The sequence below is a fragment of the Lampris incognitus genome, chromosome 20 (genome assembly GCF_029633865.1).
Source record: "Lampris incognitus isolate fLamInc1 chromosome 20, fLamInc1.hap2, whole genome shotgun sequence".
Taxonomy (NCBI): domain Eukaryota; kingdom Metazoa; phylum Chordata; class Actinopteri; order Lampriformes; family Lampridae; genus Lampris; species Lampris incognitus.
The window spans coordinates 30,384,924-30,403,731 of NC_079230.1; the positions used below are offsets into that span (position 1 = coordinate 30,384,924).

Below are 18,808 nucleotides of genomic sequence, written 5' to 3' on the forward strand. Positions count from 1 at the left end.
CCCGGATAAATGGGAAGGGTTGCATCAGGGAGGCATCCGGCGTAAAATCTTTGCCAAATCAAGTATGCGGATCATAAATCAGATTTCCATACCAGATCAGTCAAGGACCGGGTTATCAACGACCACCATCAGTACTGTTGGCCAGCAGGGTGCCGGTAGAAACCTTGTTACTGTTAGGTGAAAGAGAGGGAGAGAGGGGAGGCATGTCCAGAGGCAGCGGGAGGGGAGGAAGGGGAGGAGTGTGGAGGTGAGAGTTGGCACTATGACTGGTAAAGGGAGAGAGCTGGCTGACATGATGGAGAGAAGAAAGGTAGGCATACTGTGTGTGCAAGAGACCAGGTGGAAGGGGAGTAAGGCCAGGAGTATCGGAGGTTGGCTCAAACTCTTCTACCATGGTGTGGATGGGAGGAGAAATGGGGTAGGGGTAACTCTGAAGGAAGAGTATGTCAAGAGTGTGCTGGAGGTGGAGAGAGTGTCGGACAGAGTGATGAGCACAGGATGACGGAGTGGAAGAAGGTGCACACAGGTGGATTATATCTTATGTAGGAGGCATGATCTGAAAGGGATTGGAGACTGCAAGGTGGTGACAGGGAAGAACGTAGCTATGCAGCATCGGGTGGTGGTCTGTAGGATGACTTCGGAGCTCAAGAAGAAGAAGAGAGTGAAGGCAGTTGGAAGAAGAGGGACAGTCAAAGAGATGAAGAGAGTAGACAGGCGTACAAGGAGATGCAGCGTAAAGCGAAGAGAGAGGTGACGAAGGCAACATAAAAGGTGTATGGTGAGTTGTATGAGAGGTTAGACACTAAGGAAGGAGAAAAGGACTTGTACTGATTGGCTAGACAGAGGGTCCGAGCTGGGAAGGATGTGCAGCAGGTTAGGATGATGAAGGATAGAGATGGAAATGTGCTGACAAGCGAGGAGAGTGTGCTGAGAAGGTGGAAGGAGTACTTTGAGGGGCTGATGAATGAAGAAAATGAGAGAGAGAGAAGGGTGGATGATGTGGCGATAGTGAATCAGGAAGTTCAGTGGATTAGCAAGGATGAAGTGAGGGCAGCTATGAAGAGGATGAAGAGTGGAAAGGCAGTTGGTCCTGATGACATACCTGTGGAGGCATGGAGATGTTTAGGAGAGATGGCAGTGGGGTTTTAACTAGATTGTTTAACACAATCTTGGAAAGTGAGAGGAGGCCTGAGGAGTGGAGAAGAAGCATACTGGTACCGATTTTCAAGAGCAAGGGCAATGTGCAGAACTGTAACAACTACAGAGGTATAAAGTTGATCAGCCACAGCATGAAGATGTGGGAAAGAGTAATAGAAGCTAGGTTAAGAGGAGAGGTGATGATCAGAGAGCAGCAGTATGGTTTCATGCCAGGAAAGAGCACCACAGATGTGATGTTTGCTTTGAGAATGTTGATGGAGAAGTATAGAGGAGGCCAGAAGGAGGTACATTGTGTCTTTGTAGATTTAGAGAAAGCTTATGACAGGGTGCCGAGAGAGGAGGTGTGGTATTATATGAGGAAGTGGGAGTTGCAGAGAAGTATGTAGGAGTGGTGCAGGATATGTATGAGGGCAGTGTGACAGTGGTGAGGTGTGGGGTTGGAATGACAGATGGGTTCAAGGTGGAGGTGGGATTACATCAAGGATCGGCTCTGAGCCCTTTCTTGTTTGCAGTGGTGATGGACAGGTTGACGGACGAGATCAGGCGAGAGTAGGGTGTAGAGTAGGGTGCAGGTTGAGGAGAGCCTGGAGAGGTGGAGGTATGGACTGGAGAGAAGAGGAATGAAAGTCAGTAGAAACATGGAATACATATGAGTGAATCAGAGAGAGGACAGCAGAATGGTGAGGATGCAAGGAGTAGAGGTGATGAAGGTGTATGAGTTTAAATACTTGGGGTCAACTGTCCAAAGTAACGGGGAGTGCAGAAGAGAGGTGAAGAAGAGAGTGCAGGCAGGGTGGAGTGGGTGGAGAAGAGTGTCAGGAGTGATGTGTGACAGAAGGGTACCAGCAAGAGTTAAAGGGAAGGTTTACAAGATGGTAGGGAGACCAGCTATGTTGTATGGTCTGGAGACAGTGGCACTGATGAAAAGACAGGAGGTGGAGCTGGAGGTGGCAGAGATGAAGATGATAAGATTTTCATTGGGAGTGATGAAGAAGGACAGGATTAGGAACGAGTATATTAGAGGGACCGCTCAGGTTGGACGGTTTGGAGACAAAGCAAGAGAAACAAGATTGAGATGGTGTGGACATGTGTGGAGGAGAGATGCTGGGTATACTGGGAGAAGGATGCTGAATATGGAGCTGCCAGGGAAGAGGAGAAGAGGAAGGCCAAAGAGGAGGTTTATGGATGTGGTGAGGGAGGACATGCAGGTGGCTGGTGTGACAGAGGAAGATGCAGAGGACAGGAAGAGATGGAAACAGATGATCTGCTGTGGCGCCCCCTAACGGGAGCAGCCGAAAGTAGTAGTTGTAGTAGTAGTAGTAGTAGTAGTAGTAGTCGGTTATTCACATGATATGACGGTGCCTTCTGTCTCATTCTGAGCTCATACAGGATTTATTTTACCATAAGCTCCAGAATCTAACTCTATTTATTCATTCATTCATTCATTTATTCCATTTTTATTTTGGCATCCTTGGTTTTCCATTTACTGTACCACCAGCTGCCTGTGGAGTTCATCCTCTGTGTGGACTGAACAGAACTCTTATTTCCAGACATTTTTAAATATGGTCTGAATTTCGCTGGTTTATAAATAAATCTCCCACTTCAGGCAAATGCCTGCCATTGACGAGTTGCAGATGCGTTCTTTGTGATTGGTTCACTTGCTCCGGTAAAAGTCTCTTAGTGCAGCGATCCGACAGCTCTTTCTCGAACTACTGTCACTTGGTATTGTTTCCGTAAATGTTAACAAGGATGCGATTCAGCAAATTGGCACTAGGGAGTATCGACTCCAGCTTGTGCTCACACAACAGTCCAACACGTGGAAGTGAGAGGTGTACAGGTTATGCTGCATGTGTGAAGGGGTCAAACGACTCAGTTTTTAAAACAAATAAACGAGTAAACTCTAAAAACCAGCTCAGCGAGCAGTCTTGCGTTAGTGTTGGCAGCAGAGTTCCTGCAGTCGGTACCTTCCGGAGAGGCGAGGGACACGGCAGGGACTGCAGCCCACGGAGCAGGGCCAAGAACAGCGGGGGTCGAAGAGCCGAAGGCAGAAACAGGACAGGAGACAGAGGTAGCGGTGGGAGCATCGCGGGAACGACACCGGGCGGGGTTCGAGGGAGGAGGACGGCAGGAGGGAGAGGATGGCACTCCAAATGTGGAGAGCGGAGAAGGGGCTGGCCCTTGAGTAGTGAGAGGGAGCGTGGATTCGGCATTTGCGGCTGAATCTGCACTTTGGGTTAATGAATCGGACGTGAAGGCGAGCGCGGGGCCGTAGAGGTCAGAGGAGGTAACATCGGAGGAAACTGATGGAGGAGATACAACAGTGCTACAAGGAGGCTCGAATCGATCAGAGGGCGCGGGAGATTCAACAGGGGAGGAGGCCATGCTTATGCCAGGCTGAGACAGAGCAGGGTTACACGGCGTATCTAGGGCCATAGGCTGCTCGGGCTCACTGTGAGAGGTTTGCAGAAACTTAGGAGAGAGGCCAGGCTGGGCCAGAGGAGCTTGAGATTTGGGAGACCTCCACTCAGTTTGCCACGAAGCTAGAAAACAAAGAAGAAGAAACAAAATGGTAGGATAGAGAGAGAAATACAAATGAAAGCATAAAAACGTGTGAGGTGGGCATGAAGTTAACTAGGAAAAGAAAATATAGAGGGAAAATGAGAAGCCACTTCTCATACTCAATTCTTATACCGTATTTCCCGGAGTATAAGTCGCTGTTTTGTTTTGTTTTTACTCGTCTGGCTGGCTGGTAGCACTGCAATTTATATTCCAAAGCAAGTCATTCAACGTAATACACTGCATTACAACTACGGCCACTAGGTGGCACTGTTAAATCTTGTGACCCGATTGAAAATATTGTAGATGCGACTTATGCACCGAAGCGACTTGGGATTTATACTCTGGTGTGACTTAGAAATACGGTACTTAATGTATGACCAGCTTTAAAGGTGATTCTGTCTTTCTGCACCTTGGGTATTATTTTTATAGTTATTACCATTGTGTGTATCAATTATACGATTTTACTTCATGGCTTCGTTTTGGAGTTCTTGGCTACAGGGCCATCGCCGGACGCAGCTTTACAGTGATGTCTCGCGGGGAAACTAAACACAATCCTTTCCTTTCAACAACTACTAAACAAAACAAAAGCAAGAAACCTTGTGCCTCGGCTGGAATGTGCACATGATTTCTCGTGATCTATAGCTTCTCCGTTGTGCTGGCTGGGTCGGTGTATCAGCGGTGACTACCACATGCGGCATATACGTATAGCTTGCTCAGTCCTCCAAGCTGAACCGGGAAGTAGTTCAGCAATGTGATGGACCCTTGTTGATAATGCTGGGCATTTGGGGGAATCATTTTCAACTTGCACTTTCATTTTCACTTCCTTTTTTTTTGGTGGTTCAGGTAACTGGGTTTAATTGGACTGATTGGAACGTGTCTGACGCTCGTGTTCCATTGTCCCATGAGACACTGTTGTAAGGTCGAGTCCAGTGGTGGTTCTGTGTCCCAGATCTCCACGGCTAAGCCGGTGAGGAAAATGATAGTGTAACGTGCATGGATAAGTAGACACGTTGGTCCTTGACCAACGTGTCTACTTATCCATGCACGTGAGGTCATCGGAAGCGCGTCCCCGCGCTTCCGATGACCTCATGGTCTCACCATCCCACTTCTGACACCAATGTAACGAATTCGGGGGGGGCAGTCCGGGAACCGCCACAGCCGGGATGCGAACCCGTGGCTCCCGCTCCGCAAGCGACAACGTTAACCAGTCGACTAAAGGGTCCGACCCGTTAGTCGAGGACCAACGTGTCTACTTATCCATGCACGTTACACTATCATAACCGACATGTACAATGGCAAAACTACGGAAATAAGACCCAGGCTGTAAAAACAAAATCATCCTTAAGTAATCTGGCAACCAGACGCTTGTCGTGTGCCTTGCTACCAACACACTATGTGATCACAGCTCGGCCCTGAGAACCGAGATATGAATGGGATTAAAGAAACTGAGGTTCCCACATGGGGGCTCTGTACCTGTGTCAGGGGCAGTTGGCAGGCTGGTTGGCCTTGTCAGAGCAGAGCCTGACTCTGCCGGCTGAGTGAGGTGAGGGTTAGATTGCCGGAGAGCAGGGGGCGGCTGTGAAAAGTGAGGGGGGTGGCTGGGATAAGCTGGGGAAGAAGGGTAGGAAGAGGAGGAGGAGGAGGAGGAGAGGGTAGAGAAGGAGGGAACACTCTGTGGTCTCAAGCTGTGGGTAGGGGCTGAATCACGGGAGGCTAGGACATGGGGATAAACAGAAATGAAGAAAAGCTTATCTATGACGTGGCAGAGCTCCAGTAACGAGGACTTTTCCTGAGACATGCACAAATCAGTACCTGCCTGGGCGATATCCGACACAGTGGAAGTGGGGGAGTGGATAGATGGGGCAGCCGCTGAGGAGGAAATGAAGGCAGAGGGCCCAGTGAAGGAGGCGGAGAGGGTTTTTGGAGGGGTCAGTGAAGGGAAAGCATAGGCCCCCTGGCCCTCCGTCGGAGAGGATTCGCTGTGAAAGCTGCGTGGTCTTCGAGGGACAGAGAGAGGCGCTAAGGAGCACAGGACAGAGGGGAGAAAGAGAGCCGAAACAGGAAGTCAGACAAACGGCGAAGCATCGCAACGTCAACAGTTCCAGTTCCCTGAAGTTTAGATAAAGAAAAGAAATCACTCGTCATTATTGCTCAATTTGCAGAGAAGCTTTTACCAAAAACTAGTCTACGTTTCGAAGACAATTATACGACCACTTCAAACAAAATTATATTCTGGATCAGTTAAGGAACCTCAAGAGCGCTCTATTCAACCTGTCCTCACTTCCTGAGCAACAGCCCTGACAGGATGTGGATGGACAAGTGCCAGAAGCAATAAATCTTGCTGCACTGATGAACAAATTCACTGTGACGGTGGACAGTTGCTTTGGAAAGTAGGCGATCAATTTCAGAAACTTTGCAATGAATATCAAGCGGATAGGATAACAACGGAGGAAAACATCATGCTGGGTCAACAAGCATTCACTACTCCAGTACTCCAGTTCCTTCCCACCGACACGTTTTGCTTCCTCTCACTGTTGTGACTCCCCTTCTAGAACAGCAGGGGGCAACTCAGACCATGGAAACAGCAGTCACACAATACCTTATAACCCTTCATCATGGAGCATCAGGGCAGAGTACTGCTGCCTAAGAAAATAGATGCCTTTTAACACCAAGAGCGGTCTGACAGGACGCGGACGTGGCGCAGGCTAAGCTAACTGCTAGCCCATGTAGACCGGCAGTTCTGACTGTCATCCTGGCTGGCCTTCGTTCTCCTGGACAGTTTCTTTTTTTTAGTTTGGATATATGAGTTAGTTAGGATATATGTGTTAGTTTGGGTATGTGTGTTAGTTTGGATATATGTGTTAGTTTGGGTATTGTGTTAGTTTGGGTATATGTGTTAGTTTGGGTATATGTGTTAGTTTGGGTATGTGTGTTCTTGTAGTTCTTGTAGCGTTTGGATATGTGTTTGTGTCTTTGTGTTGCACTGCTGTGGGCTGTGGGAAACGAAAGTGTTTCTGATTTCTGATTCGGAAAAGAGAAAAGTGACTCGTCAATGAAATTAGTAACTAGTGCTTGTTCTAACAGAGCTGGTAACTCATTTTTAGCAACTAGTGGCTTTACAATAGTGACTAATGACAGTATGAATAGTGACTACTGACAGTATGAATAGTAACTACTGACAGTATGAATAGTGACTACTGACAGTATGAATAGTGACTACTGACAGTATGAATAGTGACTGCTGACAGTATGAATAGTGACTACTGACAGTATGAATCGTGACTACTGACAGTATGAATAGTGACTACTGACAGTATGAATCGTGACTACTGACAGTATGAATATTAACTACTGACAGTATGAATCGTGACTACTGACAGTATGAATATTGACCACTGACAGTATGAATAGTGACTACTGACAGTATGAATCGTGACTACTGACAGTATGAATCGTGACTACTGACAGTATGAATAGTGACTACTGACAGTATGAATCGTGACTACTGACAGTCTGAATAGTGACTACTGACAGTATGAATAGTGACTACTGACAGTATGAATAGTGACTGCTGACAGTATGAATCGTGACTACTGACAGTATGAATAGTGACTACTGACAGTATGAATCGTGACTACTGACAGTATGAATAGTGACTACTGACAGTATGAATCGTGACTACTGACAGTATGAATAGTGACTACTGACAGTATGAATCGTGACTACTGACAGTATGAATCGTGACTACTGAGAGTATGAATAGTGACTACTGACAGTATGAATAGTGACTACTGACGGTATGAATAGTGACTACTGACAGTATGAATAGTGACTACTGACAGTATGAATCGTGACTACTGACAGTATGAATAGTGACTACTGACAGTATGAATAGTGACTACTGACAGTATGAATCGTGACTACTGACAGTATGAATAGTGACTACTGACAGTATGAATCGTGACTACTGACAGTATGAATAGTGACTACTGACAGTATGAATCGGGACTACTGACAGTATGAATCGTGACTACTGACAGTATGAATAGTGACTACTGACAGTATGAATCGGGACTACTGACAGTATGAATAGTGACTACTGACAGTATGAATCGTGACTACTGACAGTATGAATCGTGACTACTGACAGTATGAATAGTGACTAGTGACAGTATGAATCGGGATTACTGACAGTATGAATAGTGACTACTGACAGTATGAATCGTGACTACTGACAGTATGAATCGGGACTACTGACAGTATGAATCGGGACTACTGACAGTATGAATAGTGACTACTGACAGTATGAATCGTGACTACTGACAGTATGAATCGTGACTACTGACAGTATGAATAGTGACTAGTGACAGTATGAATCGTGACTACTGACAGTATGAATAGTGACTACTGACAGTATGAATCGTGACTACTGACAGTATGAATAGTGACTACTGACAGTATGAATCGGGACTACTGACAGTATGAATAGTGACTACTGACAGTATGAATCGTGACTACTGACAGTATGAATAGTGACTAGTGACAGTATGAATCGGGACTACTGACAGTATGAATAGTGACTACTGACAGTATGAATCGGGACTACTGACAGTATGAATAGTGACTAGTGACTTGTGCATTACAATGAATGATAAGATGGCCTGCATAGTGCTTCTGTTAGACAGTGTTGAACAGTGTTGTGACATAGTCTGATAAAGTCTGTAATACACGGGGTGTCCGGGTAGTGTAGTGGTCTATTCCATTGCCTATCAACACAGGGGTCGCCGGTTCGAATCCCCGTGTTACCTCCGGCTTGGTCGGGCGTCCCTACAGACACAACTGCCTGTGTCTGCGGTTGGGGAGCCGGATCCGGGTATGTGTCCTGGTCGCTGCACTAGCGCCTCCTCTGGTCAGGGGGGGGGGGGGATAGTGTGATCCTCCCACGTGCTACGTCCCCCTGGTGAAACTCCTCACTGTCAGGTGAAAAGAAGCGGCTGGCGACTCCACATGTATGGGAGGAGGCATGTGGTAGTCTGCAGCCCTCCCCGGATCGGCAGAGTGGGGTAATTGGCCGGATACAATAGGGGAGAAAAGGGGAGTAAAAAAAAGGCTGTAATACATTAGACCGGCTGTGGCAGCTATGGTCCAAGGACGCCAAGCAGGAACTGTTCAATGCTGAGCTGACGGCATACGAGCGACAATGGCTGCTACACCCAATTTGTAGTTGGAGAAACCCTACATGAGACTGCATGGGGACCCTATTCCACTGCGACACTGTCTGTTCAACATCGCCGCCATATCGCCGTCCTCCTCGAAATGGATAAAATGACCACTCATGAATGGAGAAGAGCAAGGGAAGCCGCCGTGTTGCACCTTCCACCACACACGGCGTCACAACGTGCCGCACAACGAAACAAACGCCTAAAAGTTGCACATTGCAACATGAGGACGCATGACGACTGTAGGACATCACAGGTTTACAACTCAGGGCAAATTCTTCCGGGGCGATCCGAACAAGCGAGCTGTCCGACAGCAAGTGGTCCACCACTATGACGGCGTGGATCCACCTGCGGAGGGTTACGGACCAGGACCGGCAGAGAAACCTATCCCAATCCAAAGGAACGACAGAGACACGTAGACAGAAGCACCAATCAACCAATACCTGCAGCGGCGCCGGGCTGGAAGATTTTGGGCAGTGCAGGTGGGTGAGCGCGAGTAAAGGCCGGCAGCGAGTGGGTGTAGGGGGAGGGCCGTGGCTGCTGAAGGGCGCCGCTGAATCGGGCGCAGGGAAGAGAGGCGGCGATGGCGGAGGGGTCAGAGGGCGCAGGCGGAGCAGGGCAGGATGGGATGGAGATGGCAGAGGCGGTGTCACCAGAGCTACTCCAAGTCATCGCCGTGGCAACTGGGTGACAGATGAGAGAGGGGATGGGGTGGACGGGGAGACGGGGGGAGGCAGGAGATGGAGAGCATAGCGTGGAAATGCATAACACACAGATGGAGGGAGAGAGAGGTGGAAAGTGGAACAGGAAGAGGAAGTTTGCAGCGGAGTCCGAGAGAAAGCGGAGAGGGGGAACGGCGGCGGTGGAGCGAACAGAAAAGGGGGAAGTTCAAAAAACGGAAGGGTGCCCCGCCAAAAGGACAAATTCGACAGGGTACTTCACTGTGTGCTTGTTTTGGAGATACTGCTAGAGCAGTTTTCTTCCCCCGCCGCCACCAGACTGCCGCTTGCTCCCGGACAGCGAGCTCGTTTCATGAACGAGTTGCTAGACAAGAAACTAAATCTTAAATTTGCCCGTGTCTGGTCGCTGCACTAGCGCCTCCTCTGGTTGGGGGGGGGGAGTAGCGTGATCCTCCCACACACAGCTGGTGACCCCACATGTGTCGGAGGAGGCATGTGGGGGTCTGCAGCCCTCCCCGGATCGGCAGAGGGGGTGGAGCAGCGACCGGGACGGCTCAGAAGAGTGGGGTACAATTGGGGAGAAAAGGGGGAGGTGGGTGGGGGGGGGGTTCTAAAAAAAACCAACAAAAACTCTGTGGCATGTAAGGACCGACGGTGGGGACACGGTGAGCTGGGTGATGCGTGTTTAGATGGAGCGAATGCAGGTTACCGTTTGTATGAGCGATGTGGGAGGTGCAGCGCTATGACGCGGGAAAGACGCCTGGCCAAGGCCTGTGTGAGGACAGCAGGAGCCCGCTGGGGACGATGGGAGAAATATACACACTAGAAAACAAGGAGGTTACCTGTGGGGCTGGATGTAACGGCAGGCCTCCAAGCCAGGTCATGGATCCTCGTAGTAGGAGGTACAGAGGCTTTTACAGAGGAGAGGAGAGGAGAGGAGAGGAGAGGAGAGGAGAGGAGAGGAGAGGAGAGGAGAGGAGAGGAGAGGAGAGGAGAGGAGAGGAGAGGAGAGGAGAGGAGAGAAGATAAGAGGAGAGGAGAGGAGAGGAGAGGAGAGGAGAGGAGAGAAGATAAGAGGAGAGGAGAGGAGAGGAGAGGAGAGGAGAGGAGAGGAGAGGAGAGGAGAGGAGAGGAGAGGAGAGGAGAGGAGAGGAGAGGAGAGGAGAGGAGAGAAGATAAGAGGAGAGGAGAGGAGAGGAGAGGAGAGGAGAGGAGAGGAGAGAAGATAAGAGGAGAGGAGAGGAGAGGAGAGGAGAGGAGAGGAGAGGAGAGGAGAGGAGAGGAGAGAAGATAAGAGGAGAGGAGAGGAGAGGAGAGGAGAGGAGAGGAGAGAAGATAAGAGGAGAGGAGAGGAGAGGAGAGGAGAGGAGAGGAGAGGAGAGGAGAGGAGAGGAGAGAAGATAAGAGGAGAGGAGAGGAGAGGAGAGGAGAGGAGAGGAGAGGAGAGGAGAGGAGAGAAGAGGAGAGGAGAGGAACGGAGAGGAGAGGAACGGAACGGAGAGGAGAGGAGAGGAGAGGAGAGGAGAGGAGAGAAGATAAGAGGAGAGGAGAGAAGAGGAGAGGAGAGGAGAGGAGAGGAGAGGAACGGAGAGGAGAGAAGAGAAGAGGAGAAGAGAAGAGAGGAGAGGAGAGGAGAGGAGAGGAGAGGAGAGGAGAGGAGAGGAGAGGAGAGAAGAAAAGAGGAGAGGAACGGAGAGGAGAGAAGATAAGAGGAGAGGAGAGGAGAGGAGAGAAGAGGAGAGGAATGGAGAGGAGAGAAGATAAGAGGAGAGGAGAGGAGAGGAGAGGAGAGGAGAGGAGAGGAGAGGAGAGGAGAGGAGAGGAACGGAAAGGAGAGAAGATAAGAGGAGAGGAGAGGAGAGGAGAGGAGAGGAGAGGAGAGGAGAGGAGAGGAGAGGAGAGGAGAGGAGAGGAGAGGAGAGGAGAGGAGAGGAGAGGAGAGAGGAAAAGAAGAGCAGAAGAGAAGTGGAGAGAAGAGAAGAGAAGAGGAGAGGAGAGGAGAGGAGAAAAGAGAAGAAGAGAACAGAATAGAACAGAACAGAACAGAACCGAAGAGGAGAAAGGATGAGAAGAGAAGAGGAGAGAAAAGAGAAGAGGACAGAAGAAAAGAGAAAATAGAACAGAACAGAACAGAAAAGGAGAAAAGAAAAGAGAAGAGGAGAGAAGAGAAGAGAAGAGAAGAGAAGAGAAGAGAAGAGAAGAGAAGAGAAGAGAAGAGAAGAGAAGAGAAGAGAAGAGAAGAGAAGAGAAGAGAAGAGAAGAGAAGAGAAGAGAAGAGAAGAGAAGAGGAGAGGAGAGAAGAGAAGGGAAGAGGAGAGAAGAGGAGAGGAGAGGAGAGAGTGATGACATAAGGGCAAACAGGATAAATAAGAGCACTTGGACAGATATAAAGGGAAATAAGGAAGGGAGGAAGGGAAAGGCGACATCTTTTTCTAGCCCATCATTGCTAAAAATGTTGCAAGAGTAGCGATGGTGGCAAAACAGATGGTCATGTGGCAACGTTGTGCAATCACTTCCAAGATCAAATCCTCAAAATAGACCATCACATTTAAGGTATCATGCACTCGCTTGCCCAACGGTAACAACAGCCTAGCTTCAACCTCTTAGTGTGTATTTAGCTAGTGTGTATGTGGTTAGTGTGTATGTAGCTAGTGTGTATGTAGCTAGTGTGTATGTGGTTAATGTGTATGTAGCTAGTGTGTATGTGGTTAGTGTGTATGTGGTTAGTGTGTATGTAGTTAGTGTGTATGTAGCTAGTGTCTATGTGGTTAGTGTGTATGTGGTTAGTGTGTATGTAGCTAGTGTGTATGTGGTTAGTGTGTATGTAGCTAGTGTGTATGTAGCTAGTGTGTATGTGGTTAATGTGTATGTAGCTAGTGTGTATGTGGTTAGTGTGTATGTGGTTAGTGTGTATGTGGTTAGTGTGTATGTAGCTAGTGTCTATGTGGTTAGTGTGTATGTGGTTAGTGTGTATGTAGCTAGTGTGTATGTAGCTAGTGTGTATGTGGTTAGTGTGTATGTAGCTAGTGTGTATGTAGCTAGTGTGTATATGGTTAGTGTGTATGTAGCTAGTGTGAATGTAGCTAGTGTGTATGTGGTTAGTGTGTATGTAGCTAGTGTGTATGTAGCTAGTGTGTATGTGGTTAATGTGTATGTAGCTAGTGTGTATGTAGCTAGTGTGTATGTGGTTAGTGTGTATGTAGCTAGTGTGTATGTAGCTAGTGCGTAAGTGGTTAGTGTGTATGTAGCTAGTGTGTATGTGGTTAGTATGTATGTAGCTAGTGTGTATGTGGTTAGTGTGTATGTAGCTAGTGTGTATGTAGCTAGTGTGTATGTAGCTAGTGTGTATGTAGCTAGTGTGTATGTAGCTAGCATGTATGTAACACTTCAAGTTTTACCAAACTGTGTCCTCATGCTTCCTCGGTGAGCATGCTGAGTGACGCACTGCATCGAGTGCAGTGAATTGCTAATTAGGGAGGCTTTTTAAAAGTGTGCGCTCCAAAGCGTCTTGTGTGTGTGGGAACATGTGCTGGGAGGTGTATGGGCGCCGTCTCAGGAAGTGGTCTGTGTCTGTATCAGCTGCAATGTGCTGAACTTAGGTCTGAGATGGTTGTCAGTGGCCAGCGCCGCCTGCCCAGCACCAGCGCCGCCTGCCCAGCACCAGCGCCGCCTGCCCAGCACCAGCGCCACCTGCCCAGCACCAGCGCCGCCTGCCCAGCACCAGCGCCGGCCCTCCTGTCCTCACCCGCTTCCTCGTCGCTGTCGTTGAAATCCTCCAGGTTGCCGATGTCGCTCTGCTTCAGGCTCATCAAACTGGCCAAACTCTGCATGTCCTCGTCTCTGTGGACAGAAGACAGGAAGGCGTGTTTCACAAGACACAGGCGGTGCTATAATGCGGATGAAAGCGTTGCTTTGCGTTAGTTGCTATGGCACCGCTGTTTAAAAAAAAACAGAGCATTACTTCAGAGATACTTTGTTGGAGTTGGATAGATATTTCCTTCATCTATTGATACTGCAAGCTCTACTTCTGGACCTGCATCAGCTTCACACACATGGAGAACAGCTTTTATTGATCATATATATCTACTCCTGTATTTTCACAATTATTGGGGATGATCAGGGGCACCTATAAAAAAACAGCAGAAAAATAAAATTATGCATAATTAATTATGCATAAATATGCAAAATATGCATTTTTCTAAAAATGGCTAAAAAAACCACTTTTCTCGGCATTTCAGGTGATTCTGAGCATCTTTGATTTTTTCACCTGTATAAAAATAAATTTCTGGGACTTAGAAATGTTTTGGCATTATGCAAAAAAATGCACTTATGGTCCTCTTTTTTTTGGAGGTGGTAGGTATTGTTCCAGAGAGGACCAGAAAAATAGCAGAAAATTAAAATATAATTATGCATAATTATGCATAATTATGCAAAATATGCATTTTCTAAAAATGGCTAAAAACCACTTTTCTCGGCATTTCAGATGATTCTGAGCATTTGGGGGGAGGGGGTTGGAGTGGGGGGGGGGTTTAGGGGCAGGGGGAAGGCGGTTAGCTGGCAGGATGAAGACGGGTGGAGATTTAGACGGGTGGAGAACCAAACCGCTACATTGTAGCGGGGTTCTTCTAGTATATATATATATATATATATATATATATATATATATATATATATATAATCAATAATAATAATGATGATATATATTTAAAGGATCATGAATGATAATTATATACATATGATCAATAATAATATATATGATCAATAATAATTTTATATATATATATATAATCAATAATAATAATGATGATATATATTTAAAGGATCATGAATGATAATTATATACATATGATCAATATATATGATCAATAATAATTTTATATATATATATATGTGTGTGTGTGTGTGTGTGTGGTGGTGGGACGGGGACTCACATGGCCTTGCCTTCTTTCAGGAAGACACAGGACAAGCTTAATTTCAGCGTGGCCTCCACCACCTTCACCGACAGGGGTTTGAGCTTCAGCGTGAGCTCGTACTTGGTCGGCGTGGTGGTAGCGTACTTCTTCATGTTGACGTCAGCCGATGCCAACACCTTCCTGCGGCCCTTTGTCTCCTAACAAGCGGAGAGCAGCGTTTTACCACAGGCCTCTCAGACTTAGTTTATGAGAACTTTCTTCCCTCTCACATCTATTGAATCCAGAAAATGACCTAAAAGGAGTCACGTAAACCGGCGACAGAAAATAACAGCAGGGCAGATGTGGAAGACTTACATTTTCAATGACGAAGGTCCAATCCTTGTCTTCAAACTCCTCTGCATTAGGGTCCTGTTGGCACATCAGAGGCTCTCAGAGTTCATGAATGAGCAGAATTACCCGTGGATTTCAAAACAACTAGCAAGTCTTTCCTTTTTCTTTTTTTTTGGATGTTCCCCTTTTTTCTCCCCAGTTGTATCCGGGCCAATCGCCCCACTCTCCCGAGCCGTCCGGGTCGCTGCTCCACCCCCTCTGCTGATCCGGGCAGGGCTGCAGACTACCACATGCCTCCTCCCATACACGTGGAGTCACCAGCCGCTTCTTTTCACCTGACAGTGAGGAGTTTCACCAGGGGGACGTAGCACATGGGAGGATCACGCTATTCCCCCCCAGTTCCCCCTCCCCCACCCAAACAGAGGAGGCGCTAGTGCAGCAACCAGGACACATACCCACATCCGGCTTCCCACCCGCAGACGCGGCTAATTGTGTCTGGAGGGACGCCCGACCAAGCCGCGGGTAACACGGGGATTCGAACCGGCGATCCCTGTGTTGCTAGGCAACGGAACAGACCATTACACTACCTGGACGCCCACAATTAACGAGTCTTTAAACGAGATAAGACTAATGTGTGAAATGTCCGCCAGGAAGAAGCTGGGGATGAACGTGAGACCTTGAAGAGTGTGACGGTGATGTCCACGCTTTCCGGGACCTGCCACACCACCAGACCTCGGTAGGGGTTCTTGATGCCGGGCTGCCAGCCATGGAGCTGCAGAAAGCAAAGAGAGCATGAGGAACATGGGGCAACACCAGGAATTTCACATCCTAGCCACCAAGTCAATTCTCTATACATGGCCCGTTAAGCTCTTCAGGTCACGGTGGTAAAGGTGACCGGCCCCAACGATCCTGGACTCGCTCCTCAAGAGCTCTCACGTGACATGACAAGTGCATGGAAGGAGTCGGTAAAGGTTAGTTATCGTTCTGGGCGCTTGGCCCCTCGGCTCAGCACCCCCTGCCTCGGCCGGCCATGTATAAAGAACTAGCATACTATTCAGTTCTGCTCCCTTCGCTCGCTCTTTACCAACGCTTCCTTTCATACCTTTGTGCTGTGGCGTCTGTTTCTCCTGATCCAGACCACTCTCAATTTTTCCGGTTGCCTAGAATCAGAGCAGGGCACAAATTACGTCAAACTCCATATAAGCGACACATGTCATTACCAGGAGCACTCGTGTCAGGCCGCAGCTAGCTAAAGTACGGCGATGCGCTTTCGGTCTCATTAGCCACATGGCAGGGGGCGCTCCTGAGGTGTCAGGTGGGAAACTGCATCTGTAACGGGATTAGCGCACACGCCAGCACACAGGGTTTGGGCCGCGAGGGGGAGCGGAGGCGGCGCAGCCGCGGGGCACGAGGTATCCTGCAAACCAGAACGGCTGTGAGCAATCCGGGGATGCCTGCAGAGGAGAAAATGAATAACTTGTGACTGTTATGTAAACTCACGCATGGAGAGCAGGGCCTCCGGAAGATAGGCATCGCTGCTGTGTGTGTGTTTGTGCAGGAGGAGGAGAAGCGGAGGAGGAGGAGGAGGAGGGGGGGGGACGGACGTCGAGTGCACTCTGGGAAATATACGGGTGTTTACCGTCTATGGGGTGGAATCAATGGAGGGTGTGGCCTTAGCAACCAACAGCTACATACATACTGCAGACACCTCCTTTCCCTCCAGTCTACAGGTGGGCGTCTCACTAGAGGAGCTGCGCTGCTCCTCGCCTCGTCTGTTCATTCGGTACTTTCCTCGCAAATCAGCTCTTTAACTCTGTGGTCCGTTGGGTAACCTTCATAATTGTTGGAGAACTGAGTCACCCTCTTCATAGCCAGTGAGCATTAGGATTCTGACAGCCTCGAGGAGGTGTCACAGAGCCCCCCCCCCCAAGACCCACAAACACAAACACACACACACACACACACACACACACACACACACACACACACACACACACACACACACACACACACACACACACACACACACACACAAGGCTGGAACAACAGATTTATGAGATTGTGGGAGAGATCAACAGCAAGCGGGGCGATCCCTCAGCTAGCTCACAGCTGCGGGTTAAACCTAGCAGCAGGTTTCGCAGGAAGAAAGAACGGCTAGACGAAGAACACTGGAGAGGGTGGGGTGAGAGTTGGGTGACAGGTCTGGGCCTCCTTCTCACGTTGCACAACACTTAGGCTTTAGAAGTTGTGAGGACTGGGGAGTACAGAGAGACAGAGAGAGAGACAGAAACAGAAACAGAGAGAGCCAATAAAGCCCTTTGAATTGAATTGAACTGAATTGAGAGAGTAGGAGACAGAGAGACAGAGAGACAGAGAGAGAGAGAGAGAGAGAGAGAGAGACAGAGAGAAAGAGTGAGAGAGAGAGAGCGAGAGCGAGAGAGAGAGAGGCTAACTACTGTGTAGACAGGGTCCAGAAATAGAAACTAAGAACAGCACACACGTAACAGAAGCTTAATGCAGACCTTGCACCTGCTACACTTCTGATCACAGAGGTGCTGCAGGGCTGCTGAAGCTGGTAATGACTGGCCTCCGTTCAGGATTGCGTTTTACAGCTTCGATGTTGTGCAGATTGTTAAGCAATGAAGATGTGCCCATTATGCAGTTAGAACATTCAGAAATAACCGAAACTGGTGCGGCAAAAGGCAGTAAGTCTACTGCTTTGTTAAGCTGTAAAGAATGATACAGGTTAGACGTGACATTCCCAGTGCTCAGACCTTGGAAATACATCGATATAACAGTTGTCACAGCCTTAACCTATTTTATTCTGGCCAAATACATATAACACATAACTCCGGGTTGGGGATGAGTTGCTGCCTCAAGTGAAGGAGTTCAGGTATCTCGGGGCCTTGTTCATAAGTGAGGGTAGGATGGAGCGGGAGACTGACAGGCGGATTGGTGCAGCATCAGCAGTAATGTGGATGTTGTACCGGACCGTTGTGTTGAAGAGGGAGCTGAGCCGGAAGGCAAAGCTCAATTTACCAGTCAGTCTTCGTTCCAACCCTCACCTATGGTCATGAGCTTTGGGTAGTGACCGAAAGGGTGGGATCACGGATACAAGCGGCTGAGCTGAGTTTCCTCCGTAGGGTGTCTGGGCTCAGCCTTAGAGATAGGGTGAGGAGCTCGGACAACCAGAGGGAGCTCGGAGTAGAGCCGCTGCTCCTTCGCGTTGCAAGGAGCCAGTTGAGGTGGTTCAGGCATCTGATAGAGATGCCTTCTGGGGGCCTTCCTTTGGAGGTTTTCTGGGCATGTCCAACTGGGAGGAGACCCTAGGGTACACCCAGAACTCCCTGGAGGGACTACGTGTCCAGACTGGCCTGGGAACGCCTTGGGATCCCCCAGGAGGAGCTGGAGGGCGTTGCTGGGGAGAGGGAAGTCTGGAGTGCCCTGCTTAGCTTGCTGCCACCGCGACCCGACCCCGGGGAAGCAGCTGATGATGAGATGAATGAATGAATGGATGGATGGAACATATTCATGAATACTGTATGTGTGTACATCTGCACACAAAAAAGCCTGGTGGTTCCAACAGTCCAAGCTTTTGGATACTTAAAGTGCCAGATAACAGCTGCTTACCATGTCATGAAAACCCAGGTACAGTCCGTTAGTCCTCCATGGATGTGTGAAATTGCCGGTGGACTTGGATTAATGAATCTTCAAAAAGTATTGAGTAATATTTTCTGACCTCTTCTACCGTCTGACATTAGCCGGAAGTGATTCGGCGTTTCGCTAGCCCGTCCAGTGGAGGGCCCGGTCTGACTGATCCACATTCTACACCTTCTTCCACACTGGACTTATAAACGTCCACATGTTCAAACTCTGTCGTGAAGTATTTACAAATGACTGCAGTCTACATTTAAGGGGGCTACGCTCTATACATGTAGACTGTATAGTG

General features: G+C 48.6%; 1 protein-coding gene across 1 annotated transcript in view; it reads right to left on the bottom strand.

Moving 5' to 3' along the window:
• ehbp1l1a (EH domain binding protein 1-like 1a) overlaps positions 1–18,808 on the bottom strand; it is a 66,628-nt gene that overhangs the window by 36,016 nt on the left and 11,804 nt on the right. The window contains exons 2-7 of the mRNA XM_056300234.1: positions 15,962–16,019; positions 15,536–15,631; positions 14,884–14,937; positions 14,548–14,726; positions 13,362–13,456; positions 10,459–10,527 (exon numbers count right to left, since the gene is read on the bottom strand). Of these exons, the coding sequence (XP_056156209.1) occupies positions 10,459–10,527; positions 13,362–13,456; positions 14,548–14,726; positions 14,884–14,937; positions 15,536–15,631; positions 15,962–16,019 (551 nt within the window). The remainder of the gene's footprint in view (positions 1–10,458; positions 10,528–13,361; positions 13,457–14,547; positions 14,727–14,883; positions 14,938–15,535; positions 15,632–15,961; positions 16,020–18,808) is intronic.